The 15,253-nt window shown below is 40.6% G+C and overlaps 1 protein-coding gene across 4 annotated transcripts in view; it reads right to left on the reverse strand.

Annotated features, from left to right (window-relative positions):
* The window catches only part of EEF2K (eukaryotic elongation factor 2 kinase), a 59,612-nt gene that overhangs the window by 25,652 nt on the left and 18,707 nt on the right, over nt 1-15,253 (reverse strand). For all 4 annotated transcript variants that reach the window (XM_072120582.1, XM_072120584.1, XM_072120583.1 and 1 more), the window contains 5 exons: nt 11,854-11,914; nt 11,489-11,526; nt 7,071-7,242; nt 352-501; nt 79-211 (listed from right to left, as the gene is read on the reverse strand). In XM_072120582.1, coding sequence (XP_071976683.1) covers nt 79-211; nt 352-501; nt 7,071-7,242; nt 11,489-11,526; nt 11,854-11,914 — 554 coding nt within the window. The remainder of the gene's footprint in view (nt 1-78; nt 212-351; nt 502-7,070; nt 7,243-11,488; nt 11,527-11,853; nt 11,915-15,253) is intronic.

The raw sequence follows: 15,253 nt of genomic DNA on the forward strand, positions 1-15,253 counted from the left end.
ATTAATATAACATTTTACTAAAATATTAATATATTATTTTACATTGAGCCAATGAGATCTGAAGCCAGAATACAGCACCTAAGTTGCCATCTCCAAAGTCGGTTCCGCACTCTGTGTGAATCTGAGGGTCTGTGTATAAGTCTCCCACTCCCTGAATATCCACGACAATCAGCTGATGCCCGGACCGCTCAAATGTAAAGTGGCTGAAAGCCTGGAAAATCAGTGGACACAGTTATTGTATAGTTCTAGCGATACAAAGACAGAATTTAGGTGCAAGAAATAAGATGTGTTACTTACATATATGTACTACATTTTCTGTGTTATTACTATACAGACATGGGTAAAACCTACCTGTGGAGTGAGGCGGATGTTGTCATCTCGGACAAACCCAGAGTTGGAGTTATACTTTATATATTTGCCTTCAATATAATGCTCCAAGTGGAACAAAGGTTTTCCAGGTCTGTCTTTCATCTCAAGAATGCACATCTGTACAATGTCCACCTGTATGGGGGAACCATTCATTATATACAATGTCATAGGTAAAAACCATCCAAATTCTATTCTGAGATATCATATTCAAATACATCTACGCAGTGCATATTCACACATGTTTTCTGCTGCCATTTAGTTGCGGTAAAGTGAAGAGCCATAAGCTTGGGACACATACAACAAATTTTCTTGCATCTTATGGAAAGATCACTCTATAAACATATACTGTAATTAAAGATAATAAATCAGATTTTTATAAGCACATCCAGCCTCAGAGTCCGATTATGTGGCAGATATTTTTGAAAACTGCTGAAAATGTATAAGAAATCTAAATTGGTCAATGACCTTGTACCATCCTCTACACTATTAAGGGTCAAGAACCTGACCCTGCATATAGGGGAAGATCAGAAGACAGTCTCCCCCTCCCCGCCAGTTTGTCTGTTTCCACTGTGGGTGTGCCGTGGTGGGGAGCAAACACCCAGGCCGCCGGTGGAGACTATAGCAAAAAACTCTGCCACTTCTGACCTGGTTTACAGATCCGAACTGGCAGAGCTTACACTCTAGTAAGAGGCCAAAGGCTCTTAGTAGATACAGGCGCCCAACCGCCAGTGGGGGGAACTTTAAGACTGGGGTTCAAAACTTATTGGGCATCTACCACCAGGATGAAGGACTGTATGCAAATGAGCGTGAGGGGCTCCAGGCTCCATAGGTGTTATTTCACGGATTCATTTGCATACAGTCCTTCATCCTGATGGTGGATGCCCTTTAAAGTACATAAAAGTCCCCATGACCTGAGAGCATCCCCCAACCCTGAAAATAGGAACCAGAGCATGGTAAATACATAGAATTAACATGAAATTACATATAATTTTGTTGCCCACCCTTAACCTTAGATTAGCATTCCTGGAGAACCCCTTTAAGTGACTCTACTAAAAGACAATGCCTAAAGTAAAGTAATGCTATGTCCTGTCTTTGCAGATCTTTTTTTTGGCAGTCATGAAGTCAGTCTGTGAAAAATTGCCTAAGAGGAAGTTCCCAGTGGCCACATGTATCGAAAGCAGGTCCCTGTAGATTTTACATTAATTAACCCCTGTGCTATGATCCAGCCTTGACCAAAATTATTACTCTATCCTTTCTCTAACTTTCTAACTTTCTCTAGTCTTCTCGGGTATCTTGGCACAGTTCTGCAGCGTGTGGTTATATGTCCAGTGTCTGACTAGTGACTCACTGCTGACAATGCATTTCACTACAAACTTGGGAAATGGCCACAATATCACAAAATCTCACACATGGGAATATTTCCAATAACAAAAGGGGTTTTGGTTTCCTTCACTTGCCCGTTCCCGGCTGATTGTTTACTTTGGGATGTTCACATATGTTTTATATATGCTGCAGAACAAGATAAAACCAGAAATGTTACTGCTGGGACTTCCTGTTCTTGTCTGCGGGCCAGAAGACGATCGGATGATTGATAATGATGCAAAAAGTAAATGAAGGAATAAATTATTGTAACGAGTCAGAAGGCTGAGTATTACCAAAATATCAGAACTTTCTATAGCCAGTAATGCAGATTTGTAAAAAACTTCGGCCCTTTATGGTTCAGTTTGTTCACAAAGATCACTCAAAAAATATAACATGTTTATGTGCCTGGGAGTTATATATAATGTGCCCTTAAAGGGGCATTCCAACCAGATTCATGTATAAATGCTGAATAAGAAGGGGTCAGACCATAAGGACCCCCATTGACTACCATCATGCTTCAACATAACTGCATTAAAACTCCTGCTAATGGTGGTCTCCCAGCTGGAGGACACTTAGGGCAGATGTACCATATACGATAGTTTCTCGAACTTAAAATACAATACTTTTTATTGGATTGGTGTCCACAGCCGTTATTTTAATGGATCATGCAACTGATCTGTTAAGAAGCAGAACATGTCCTAGTCAGAACCGTTTTTCACAGATAACTTATAGACTATAGGACCTATGAAAAGCTGATGCCAGGCTGATGCAAATCAGCAATGAAATAAATGGACGTTTTTTTCCACGGATGATTTTTGCAATGCTTGTGTGCAGTATTAATGTCCTCCTCTCCCATACAATGATTAGGGAAGGCGATGGGCTGCTATGGCAACCCAGGGCCTGATTCTATTAGCACCACTGTAATGTATTTTATCAGGTTCAGATAATTCCTGAGTCTAGTCCTGGAATGTGACTGAAATGTAAATTAAAAAATAAAGTACAGTGATAAATATATGAATAAAATCTCTTTATATATCTCTTATTTTTACATACTTTAAATTGTAAATAAAAGAAAAAACACCAACCAGCTGAATATTATAGCCCCTACAAGCCTGGAATCACTTCCTACATCTGGTACTAGAATCAGCTTCTTGGGGAATGAAGATTGTGTCCCTTCTGGCTGCTTTCAATCTGTGGTTTTAGGACCTTTTGAGAACCTTCAAAGGTCCTAAAATGGCTTTTGTGTTCTTGTTCACTATTGAGAGCATGAACAGTTTTAAAGGATTTCATGAGTGCAGGTCCTTTTCAGTATAAAATTTGGCGGGTGCCCATGGGCCCCCTAGAAAACTTTGGCCCCAGGCTACCACCAAAACCGCCTATTATAATAATCCACTACTATAAAAATAATGAATGTTATAAAAGAAACAAAAAAAAAAATGGCAGAAATGCAGTTTTTTTTATCACCCTGCCACAGAAAAAACCCTAAAAATTAAAAGTTCAAAATGTGATTTAAAAAAATTCTAAATTACCACAGTATGGTGTCAATAAAATTATAGTTTGTCCCTTAAACAAATAAAACCCTATCTTTATGGTAAAATAAAAAAAGTTATGGTTCCTTTAACAAAATGAAATTTTTTTTTTTTTTTAAATCATAATTTTGTGCAAAATGAATAAAATATTCTAACCAATAATAACTTATTGGAAGGAGAAAGCCGCAGCACCGAAGAGTAAAATATGAAGAAATCTTTATTGGTGCATCATCAAGGTATAAAACAGCGACGTTTCGATTCTAATGCGAATCTTTTTCAAGCATGCTTGAAAAAGATTCGCATTAGAATCGAAACGTCGCTGTTTTATACCTTGATGATGCACCAATAAAGATTTCTTCATATTTTACTCTTCGGTGCTGCGGCTTTCTCCTTCCAATAAGCCATTTTTGAAGTCCTGAACGCCTGGACCTCTGGCTGCGGGCACCAAATCCCTGAAGGGATAATTGTGGATTGCTGTCCTCCCTCTCGATTTTCTAACCAATAATAACGTTATCGCTGTTGTATGGTGAGGTACACAAAATGCACAATAAAAGAAAAATGTTAACCCGAGAAAATGTTAGATTTTGACAGAACCTGGGTCACGGGCAGTCCTCGCCTCATTGAATAAACATCACCATCGCCATAGGGATTAATGGCCTGCCACTGACAGAAATTAATGGCTGACTATAATAAAATAATCTTTCTATTATGTCGAGCACAAACATTATAATGTTTGCAGATTTGTTCCACGTAAACACAGCGCAAGACGCAATAGAAACAAAATAGACACAACAGATATATATCTATCTATCATAGGTTATAACTAGACCCTCATTAAAATATCTGCACAGGTCCCAGTACACAGTATGAGGGGTAAAGAGGAGGCAGATGAGATAAGAGCCGCAGTCCTGTCATGTCTCCAGGCGTATGAATGTTGTAATGGGCGAGTCTGTAGAATGTGGTCACAGCCATTAGCCGCTCACTCAGGCTCACGTTTCAGGAGGAGCAGCAGATATAGATGTAAACAAGTCCGGGCACAATGTACGGCCTCACGTATAGCACGTCCCACAGAGAAGCACCAGGGCTGTTTATAAACTACGGTACAATGTGTGCGCTGCGCTTCAGCTGTCTGCTCTCAGCCGTGTACATTACAGGCTATAACTGGAGACACGTGGCGCAGTTTGGGTTCCTTCATAACATACACAGAGATACCATAGATGTACAGACTGGAGACACAAGGAGGCGGGTGACATGCTCCTGCTACCTCTGCAAGGGGGAGGAGGGCAAAACACTGAATAAACTACTATTCAGCCCCATAGGATTTATCTAAACATGTTTTTCCACAAAAACCAGATTTTGATGCCATTTTTTGTTTTCGTTTTATAAAACAATATAATCAATAATAAATTGATAAAAAATAAAAAAATACCGTAATGGAATAAGCACATGAAAATGAGAAAAAGTTATAAAATCGATTTGTTCGCAAGGAGCTTATAAAATGCACAGGTATAAGTACGTAATGGGACACATTCACTAAGGAACAGTTTTCTGTCGGACATTGCACGTTCTTTTATGTGCAAACGGCTTACGTGCATTTGGGAAGTGTCAACGGCACATGTGTCGTGGCTGCACTATTCTTTATGCGACCCAAATTTTGTCACTGAAGGGGGGCGCTCATTGCTCAGTCGAACCATGTGCCACATTTAACATACAAGGTCCGACAGAAGTTTATCACACGGCCCATGTTAAATGTGCACCAAAAAGAAGTTGGTGCACAGTCGGAGCAGTGTGGGGAGCGCCAGATTCATGAAGAACGTGCGTCACAATTCCTGAATCTGGCGCCCCCTGCACACTACACAGGCAAACTGCATAGTACAGACTGCACTGTTCTTAGTAAATGTGTCCAAATGTTATGTATCTCAGTAGTTTATCCAACCACCACTTATATTGTAATTAATGGGATGCAATTACATGCCGTTTAGGATTCTTGTATCTTTTCACCACGGATATGCCATTCTGCCATCGTGTTATATTAATATATTGCAACCTAAGCCCCCCCCCCCCCCCCCCAATACACATTACAGGGAAAATACGTTCCAAAATTAAACCCCAGCTATTCCTTTCGCATCCTAATACAAACATGCGCTCTTATTAGGGACAAATACAACGCCTCTACCGACAGATGATTCAGATAATTTTCTTTTACTCATTTAATGTGAAAATGAGCTTATGGAGAATTGTACCACCCCGAAAAAAAAATCATAAAACAAATCTTATGTATATGTTCACATTACGATAACATCAAGGTAGCTTAAATGAACATCTATCATAAATCCACTAGCGTAATGTTATAATATATTAACTTTACGTCACATTCTGCAAAGAAAATTAAAAAATTTCCAGCAAAATAACCTATCCACTTTTTTCCAGATACGCCCGGAGCTGTTTTTGTACAAGTCCCGGTGACATGTAGGTGGGTCTATAGGGGCTCAGTACATAAGGTCATGAGTTCAACTCCTGTCTTTCTCACCTGGCTGCCAAAAACTTGTGCAAACCAATCCATCATGTAGAACTTCTACGTAAACGTGACAGCAAAAATATTATGTGTTAACGTGTGAAAATCGGACTGTGTAAACCTAGACGAATACAGAGCTCTGCCCATGTGAAGTTGCAAGAGATTAGCAGCTGCTAGAACCTCAGGGGCTCCTTATCACCCGAGAGTGACACAGAAGGATCCAAGTTGCTTCATTATTTTGGGTAAAGGGTTGTTTTATATAAGGGGCAACTTTTTACACTGATCACGTTGTGGGGGTCCAACCTCCAGACCCCGCAACGGAATCTATAAAGAACAGAGCTGGGTACAGATGTCAAATTCCCACACATCTAATATAGATGAACTGTCCGGATTTTAGGTAATTAGTATGAGATTAAAAAATCTAAAACGATGCCACCCCTGAGCCCTTTTTAGATGTGGGTTTGGTGTTGGAGCTCACCACCAGTGTCAGAACCTGCTGACATAAGGTCTACAGCCGGTCCATGGCTACAACCTCATCTGTGTTACATGTACTGTAACATTTGCTTCCTCCCCTCTTTCCTATTTTTGTGGCAGGGTCAAACCACCATCAACCAGGAAACGTTGGCATCCAGGAGGTCACCGAGATCATGACTAATGTGATGTATGTGTGTCATGCTCAGCATCCAGATAGCATTCTCACAAAAGGAACGCAGCACAGATGGTCTACTGGAAGCCATTATTTTTTCAGCAAAGGATTTGCTTAAGAAGGAGGACAAATCTGGGTGGAGATTTACCCCAATGGGTATGCAGCCTTACACAGTTATGTATTTGAGCCTGAAGATCTTATCATGTATATAAACTGGATTGATCATAAATGTTAGACCCCCAAGATCCACACCCATCAAGAAGAATGGAGCAGAAATAGATGACTGTGTTTGGTTTCACTAGTGCTATAGACTAGTGGCAGGGTGCATTGACTCCATGGTACGTGCGGTACGTGCGACCCAATCGGACCCCTTGCTCTACTTAACATAGCAGTTAGTTCGGGTAGGTGAATTGTGGAGACTGATTCCTTTTAAAATTGTGGTGAAGGAGGTCCCTCATTCTGGTGATGGTCGGAGGTCTCAGCAGATCAAAACCTTCCCAACCCAATTCCAAAATGAGCAATAAAAACCAGCTCATTCCAGAAACAGCAGCGTCTAAAACACATTTCAGAATCTGTATATAGATATAGTAATAGGCTGCACTCTATGAGTAGCTAACATGACATAGCCACAAGTCATAACTCATCCTACCTGCTTTGGTGGTTTATGCCGGTTGTACTCCTCACCCCACAACTTGGCCTCCATCTGTAGTCGGACGTCTTCAAAGTACACATCTCTGTCTACGGTTTCTAAGTAGCGCTTGGCCACATAGTTGTACGCATGTTTCCACTGCTGATTGTGCGAGAAATTAGACAACTTCTTCCTGATAAAACAAAAATGACAAATATGTATATATGATATGTTATCCCTATACATATAATCATACAGACATACATACAGAAGCATACAACTGTCTCTTATTTTCTTCTATCTTATGTATTTCAATAATTTGCCATCCCTTTAAAGCGTACCTCACCTTTCAAGGAACTTTGCAGAAATTACTGGTGCAGTTTGTGTACATAACTAGAAACTTTGTTGCCAGTCTTTATGTGATTTGTAATTCTATCTCCCATAGGTGCTGGGTGGAGACCTAGCTGCTGCGACTCACTGCTCCCGCTCCCATCTGCACACAGCTTCCTAATTGCCATTATGTTCATCTTGTTAGCAAGTGCAACAAAACCATGACCAAAACGCTAAAGAGCAACCTAAGGCCGCGGTCACACGTACCGCTAAGCGTCCGTCATAACGCGACGCTAGCGCACAGGGGGAGGTCCTCAGCCCGAACGCACATGCGTTTCCAGGGAAACGCATGCGATTGTTAAGCCAATCGCATGCGTTTCTCTGGAAACGCATGTGCGTTTGGGCCGAGGACCCCCCCCTGTGCACTAGTGTCGCGTTATGAACGGACGTCTAGCGGTACGTGTGACCGCGGCCTTATGGTGGTGACACAAAAAGGGAACCCCATCTTTTGGTGCTATAATGAAGCTAGTTGCTAGATATTAAACAATCACTCAAAGGGGTTTTCTAACTTCCAGGAAAAAAACCCCCAGAGGGGGCATGTTTTGTTAAAGGAAATCTACCACATGGGTGCACTGCTGCTAGACCAATCACACTTACATGATGGCGTGTGTATCCTACAATAGGATGTGTTCTTCTTTTTGCATCTAATAGCTTAGTTTTTAAGAAAAAAAGTCTTATAACAATTATGCAAATGAGTCCCAGGGGCTCCTTTCTATATAACAGCCTCCATTCAGCATTTCCTCCCTCCACAGCCATAGACCGGTGATGTCAGCTGGCTCTCAGCACTTCCCATGCCTGCACGGCCACCTTCCCAAAATGTACAGCCGACTGGTCGTTTAGAAGATAACCCCACATGTTTGGCTTGAATAGGAAGAAAGTCACTACCAAACTACTAGCAATTTTTTGTCTTTGATAACAAGAGAATTGGGCATGTGAACTATTACAACTTAATCCTTCTTTCCCACTGACTCCTGCCATCAAGGAAATAATCCTATGCACATTAGCGTCATCCAGCTCAACATAAATCAGATTATCAGAAGGCATCAGTGTGTCACTGTTCCATCATGTATGGACAATTAAATATATTGCACAGATATGTTGTAGCATGCATGAGAATCTAATTTTCTAGTGATAAGCACATTTTATTGTCAGAGACAGCGCCTCTTTTGTAATCAGGCTCTGTCTGGTACTGCAGCTCATGTGCCTTTACATCATAGCACATGGATCTGTTTATCAAATCATAGATTAACCCATTAGTAACAGGTCAGGAATACCAGTGCTTTGCAAAATGGAGCTGCTCTACTTGTTATAATATCGGAGAAAGGTAATAAAACAGCAAAACATCCGGGATCGTGAAAGCAAATGAATGACTAGGTGCTATCACTGTTGTCTGGCGTCTTATCAGAGGCCGCAGTAAACTTGTGTATATACTCCTCTGGGATCAATGTGTGCACCTTTGATAAATTTACTTCTTCAATGTTTAACCCTGGTGGTTTTGTTCTTCCTCAGGTTGGTCATACTCAGACAGATGAGAAACTCAGATAACAGAAAAGAACAACAAAGGCTAAAGCTATACAGCTGTATGGCCCGGAGGCTGGTACAAAGATACTCGTACAGACCAATGGGAGGGATATTTTAGTGGGAAAATATTTATTGAGAATAACCATCCCTAGGAGCAGATATTATAGCCCAACTTGAAACAACAAATTGGCCCCGCCAAGCCAAAACCGATCAATCAGATTCATGAGCAACATATTACAGCTCAACCTGCTCAACAGCTCAAGCCGACCATAGAGGAGCAATATGTTGCAGTCCTGGAAATCCTAGGTAACTAATGAGGAACAATGGGGCACATTTACCAAGGGTCTGTCGGACGCATTTCCGTTGGGTTTCGCAATTTTTTCCGATTTTCCCTGAATTGCCCCAGGTTTTTGACGCACGCGATCGGATTGCGGCGCATCGGCTTGCATGCGACACAAAACGGGGCGTGGCCGTCGGACAACCCGACTGATTCGGACAAACTGCGGAATTTAAAAACCAAATTGTGTCACAAGATCAGCACTCACATATACCGGGAAGAAGAAGGTGAACTCGCTATAACCTCAGTAGGGGAAGCGACACATGCAGGAAATTGGACGCACGATCTTAGTGAATCGCGGCAGCTCCGAATCCTCGTCGGACATTCCGGATCGGCGGCGTCAACGGGACGGGTAAGTAAATGTGCCCCTTCATATTACAGTCTTGGCAACATGGCTAGTGTATGCGGGTGCATTTGTTTAACTTCTTTGGAAATCATTAGCGTTTAGACTATGTAAACATTGCATAAATATTGTGTTTACTTAATGTTAATGGTGTGTTTATATAAACACACAATTAACAAGTCTGTTAACATAATGTAAATGCATTGTAAACACAATGTAAACGTAATGCAGTCTCCAGTGGAAGTAGTCCAGCAGCAGTGACACCAAGACTTGAAGAGGCCAGGAAAGGACAGATTTAGGGTGAATAATATTTCTGCTGCTTACACATTTTTTTTCTAAAGTTAATTTGAGTAAATAAAATAACTTTAACCAAATCAATTTTACAATTATATGCAGACTTCCAAACTTCTCATAAGGGAGATTTTTCCCTTATCCTCAGCTAAATTATATACACATCAAACAACCACTCCTCTAGATCTATAAAAGTCGCCCAAAACGGATTCCTAGTGAGAAGAAATGTGACATCACCATCTGTCAGAAACAAGAAATGACTGCAAGATAGCCCTAGCTCCTAGATGGGGGGGCCCTCTGAATACTAGATAGGTCCGTTCATAATTATATTTGTATTTTGCAGTCATAAAATAGATTTCAACAACGTATTATATGCAACAGTTATACTTCTACCACATGTTGTGTAATACTGCATAGTTCTGACATGTTCCTATCTGGGACACTCACCTGTCCCAGTGCTCCGGGGCGTCATAACATTACATTAGTGAACACCTACATGTAATGCTGCTGACACCTTATACATTCCCACGCTCATTCTCATTACATTCACATGTAACAAGTGCAATTTACAAGAGTCGTAGACGCTCGGCACTTCCAATATGATCAAAATAAGGACATGTATATCACACCATGTATATCCAAAACATTAAACATTATAGAGATTAGATAGATAAGCGAGAGACAGATATTGCATTGACATATGCACAGATACTTAAAGGGGTTTTCATGTAAGCATTTCTTCAATTGGATGTTATTAAAAAAAAAAAGTTCCTGTGTGAAGATAATTTCTCATAAATGTAGTCATGATGTCCCTTAGAAACCAGATAGCTTCCTCGAATACGACCACCCCACACTCTAGCAGTAGTGGCCAGACATGCGCTATAGAGTCCTGCCGGACCACCACGATTCAGCAATCATATACAAAAACTTTTTGTTTCTTTGTGCAATCACCCCAGCAGAGGTGGCTGTAAGACTGCATTTATGACAAATTATCTTTACCCAGGTAATTTTTTTTAATAGCATCTTATTCTAGAAATGTATATATAAGGCATAAGAGATTAATCAAACTGAATGTTAATGTCAAGACGAGAATACCCCTTTAAGGATGGATAGATAGCTATGTCATAGACAGATATCAACATAGATAATTAATAGTTAGATAGATAGAGAGATGGATAGATATACATAGGGCTCTTTCACATTGACATTGATTTCCACGGATGCCTCCCAAAGCCGTTGATTTCTATGGGTGTTTTCACGTTGACTTGTATTTTCACTTATCCGTTGTCCATGGAAAAAAAATAAATTATGTAACCTGTCCTATTTCGTTCATGGATGCGGATCACAGAAGGCAATACAGGTCTATGCGTCCACAAAAAAAAAAGTGATGAAGCCGAAAAAAGAGGTGTGATGCTTTCAAAGCAATGTTAAAACTTCAGTTATTTTTTTGCGGAGACAAAACTTTACGTATTTGCAATGGAAGCGGAGAAACGCCGATGTGTAAGAGCCCTAAGGCAGATGAATATGAGATAGATGAATAGATTGGCCTCTACTTACGTTCTATAACATTCTCTCATGGCACCACGTCCAAACGGCTATAAGAAAAAAAACAGCATGCAAGTTACCTATAAAGTACTGACACTTCTGCTTGGAGACATCACATTTATGAATAAACAGATTTTGGAAATTATTATTTACAAGTAAACCATAGGATGCGGTTCCATCCCCTCACCCCAGTGGTAACACACAGCCGGCCGTTGTCTGTAAAAACATCTTGAAACCTTCACTTGGGTCTGGATGTCCTGTTCTGTCCCTATGCTTATTTATGGAGAATTTTCTAAAAATGGACTGGATACATGCTTTGCCAAAAAAAATTTAAAATTGGGGGTGAAATAACACACACACAAAAAAAATATTCTTACCTGAGAGGCCATTTTAATTAACACATCATCCTGTACCCACTGTCCAGAGACGGCGTTGTACCTATTGGAGGATATATCAATGTTAGCGAAAAGGACACTGATAATAATAAGAATCACAATTACATGATAATATCTCATTCTAGATTATCAGGTGGCCATGAAAATTTATAGAAAACTCATATGTAAAGCTGATCATACAAGAATTAGCAATTCACATCCCTTATACACATGTTCTCTGGGCTCAGCTTATTATGAGCATCCATCCCCGGCCTCCACTGAGCGTATGCTGTGGCCGTTTTCCTTTTGATGTAAGTGTCCAAATATGGACAATTACGTGACTTGGGAGACACGCAAACATCGTCAGCAGCAAATCATTGGCTGCTGCCAATGTCCACTCCTCCTCCTGCTTTTAGGGAGGAGGGGCTGAAGAGGACATATCTCCCTGTATGGTCATCATCATCATGCTGCTGTCCTCCTAAGCATAGACCAGGAATCCTCCAAATGTATCCTTAAACTGGACAGCAAAAACATGGTCTGAATGTAGCCTTATCTTTACTTCTGAGCTGGTAGATGGCGGCCTAGCTGTTGTAACTCACTGCTCCCGCTCTCCATAGGGCGTCTATGTAATCCAATGCTTAAATAAGCTTCTGTCTTGTTGCTAGCATGCCAGAATTCAGCAGAATTTTCAAAGAGAATACCAGATGCATTACCATAGAATTTAGAGAAATAAGCATTATTCTCTGATAAGATATATAGTATTTTTAATTACTATTTTACAATACATTAATTACTTTATCGTATCAGTGATTTTCAAATTTAGTGATTTGAGGCTTATGGTTAAAGCGGAGTTTCATTAGTATACATACTTATGTACATAAGGATGTAAGGGTTTACATAGCTTTGCATAGACAGACTTCACCTCCGAGTCCAATGTTATCCCGTTCTGTTCTATTTTTGGCCATTTAAGGGCTCTGTATAATGATACTGGAGCAGCTGAGTCCTATCTAAACACAGGGCTATGTTTAGCACAGTCTCAGAGCGTGGTCCCCATACAACGTGACAGTAATAAAAGACATAAATAATAATGCAGACGTCTCCTTGTATGAAGAGCACTTGATAAATACAGCAGTGGAGCTACTGGGGGAATTGGGCTCTGTAGACTGATCTATGAACATCATTGCCATCTAAGGCCCAGTTCACATCTGCATTCAGGCCTCCAGTGTTATCTTATTATTGTCTTAGCGGTGTAAGTTAAGTCTAGCAGACAAAAAGCCGGTGTGAACTGGGCCTTAGTCTTTTAATGCTGTTAGAAACAATAATATTCTTGCCACAGATGCACAAGTTAGGGATCAAATGATAAATCAGTGAAGAGTCAATTGGTGGGACCAGGTCTGACTTATGGGATGCAGACTAAAGACCAAGAAGCCTCAAAGCGACTAGGTTATCAGATTTTAGCCCAATAAAAATTTGCCCATTCAGTTAGGGTATGAAATGTCCTTTCTGGAATTACCTTTTTACATGAAATTTCACCTATTAAAAGAAATCATGTGATGTGAAAATCATCAGAGATGAGTCATATTAGCCTAAGATGGGCCACTTTTCGAGGCTGCAGGTTCTTGCTTCAGATGCCCCAATCTTTGGTTATATAGTAACCTATTATGGTAACCTATTTATATAACTGCCTGTATCTCTGGTTCTGTAGATCACAAAACCACAATCCTGATCTGAAAGATGAGATTTTAAACTTTAATAAGACTCCAAAGACATGTTTCTAGGTACTACAGAACCAAGGAAAAGGCATCCGATTACTGTGCAGCCTCTAAACTTGACTCATCAAGGCAAAATCGCACTATTCTCATTTTCACACGAATTTGGAGAAGAAATGGGAGAGATTCAAATAAAAAAAAGAGGCAATTTCAGAAGGGACATTTCATATCCTACTTTAGGGGGCTGATAGATAATGGGGTGAAATCTGATGACAGGCTCCCTTTAAGGGACCATAAGAGAAATATGGGACCTCAGAAATAGAGACTAAATAGTATAAATACAATAAAAATGGGGGGACTGGTACAGATTGTACATTAGGGCCCAACAGCTTCAGCTTATGATTGGAACATAACAAATACTGTATCAGCAGTATAGATAGCAGCATGAATAGGCTCACATCAGAATATAAGACATATTTTTTATAGTTGGGAAATCCCTTTAAATGTAACAGTATTTAAAGATATATATCCCTTACATATCCTGGTTTGGGTCAATAAATACCTTCTTACTGTCCATTATAGACTCCCACTATGTGCCATAAAAGTCAATCATTCATAGTCACCATTAAACTCCATATAACAGACTGTTAATGACAATCTGATTACTGTCAACCATCACATTAACTCCATTCACCTCTATACTGATAACTGGACCAGTACCTGGTGGTACCATAACACTAATTGCTAGCCATTACATTTTTATTACACTTATATTATGCAGAAACCTCAATTCAGTCCTTATCTTCCAGGAGCCGACTCACTGTACCATAGATGTAGCAGAGCTACATGTGTCACTCAACCCTCTTGGACTACACTGATGGAGGATCCTGATAATTCTAGCAGAAGTTTTATCTGCAACATTCAGGCCTTTATAAAACTAAGACATGATATTGTTATAGCAACAAATTAATTTCTGCTACATTTGACAAACTCAGCTCAGCTTCTGTACAGTGTGGATACCTAAAATCACATGGGAAATGTGACAAGTGTTGTGTTTCAAGAGCTAGTATCCTTTTTCTAGTCGACTCGGCACGGATGTTACTTTGGTAACTATAAGACTACGTGTCATGGAGAACACTTCCAAATTTACTGAGAACATTCCTGGAACACAACCAGGTTTCTAAGAGCATGGGACGAGGAAGGCAGAAAATGTTGGCACCGGTACATAGAGTGCTGGACATGAATTGAGATTGCTGCAAAACACTCACTGTACAACTACTATCAGAGGTCGCACTAACATTTTTCCAGAAGGGTAAAAATACTCCTCTCACCATTTTTGAGGAGTATTTTTACCCGAGGAGGAGTATGAAAATTTCGGTAATACACATAGCACACACACCTCACAGCACACACTCCCCACTCACAGCACACACTCACGGCACACAACACAACACGGCACACACTCCCCACTCACAGCAGAGCACACACTCACACTGCACACACTCCCCTCTCACAGCACACACCACAACACCGCACACAACACACTCTGCACACACTACACTCACAACACACACTACACTCACACGGCACTGCTCTTAGGCCCCGTCGATCACAAACGCAGGCAGCTGCGGGCAGGTAGAGATGGAGCAGGACGGGGAGCAGCAGCTTCGTGGCCCACATGCAGTGGCGTAACT

Source organism: Engystomops pustulosus, chromosome 8, assembly GCF_040894005.1.
Source record: "Engystomops pustulosus chromosome 8, aEngPut4.maternal, whole genome shotgun sequence".
Classification (NCBI taxonomy): Eukaryota; Metazoa; Chordata; class Amphibia; order Anura; family Leptodactylidae; genus Engystomops; species Engystomops pustulosus.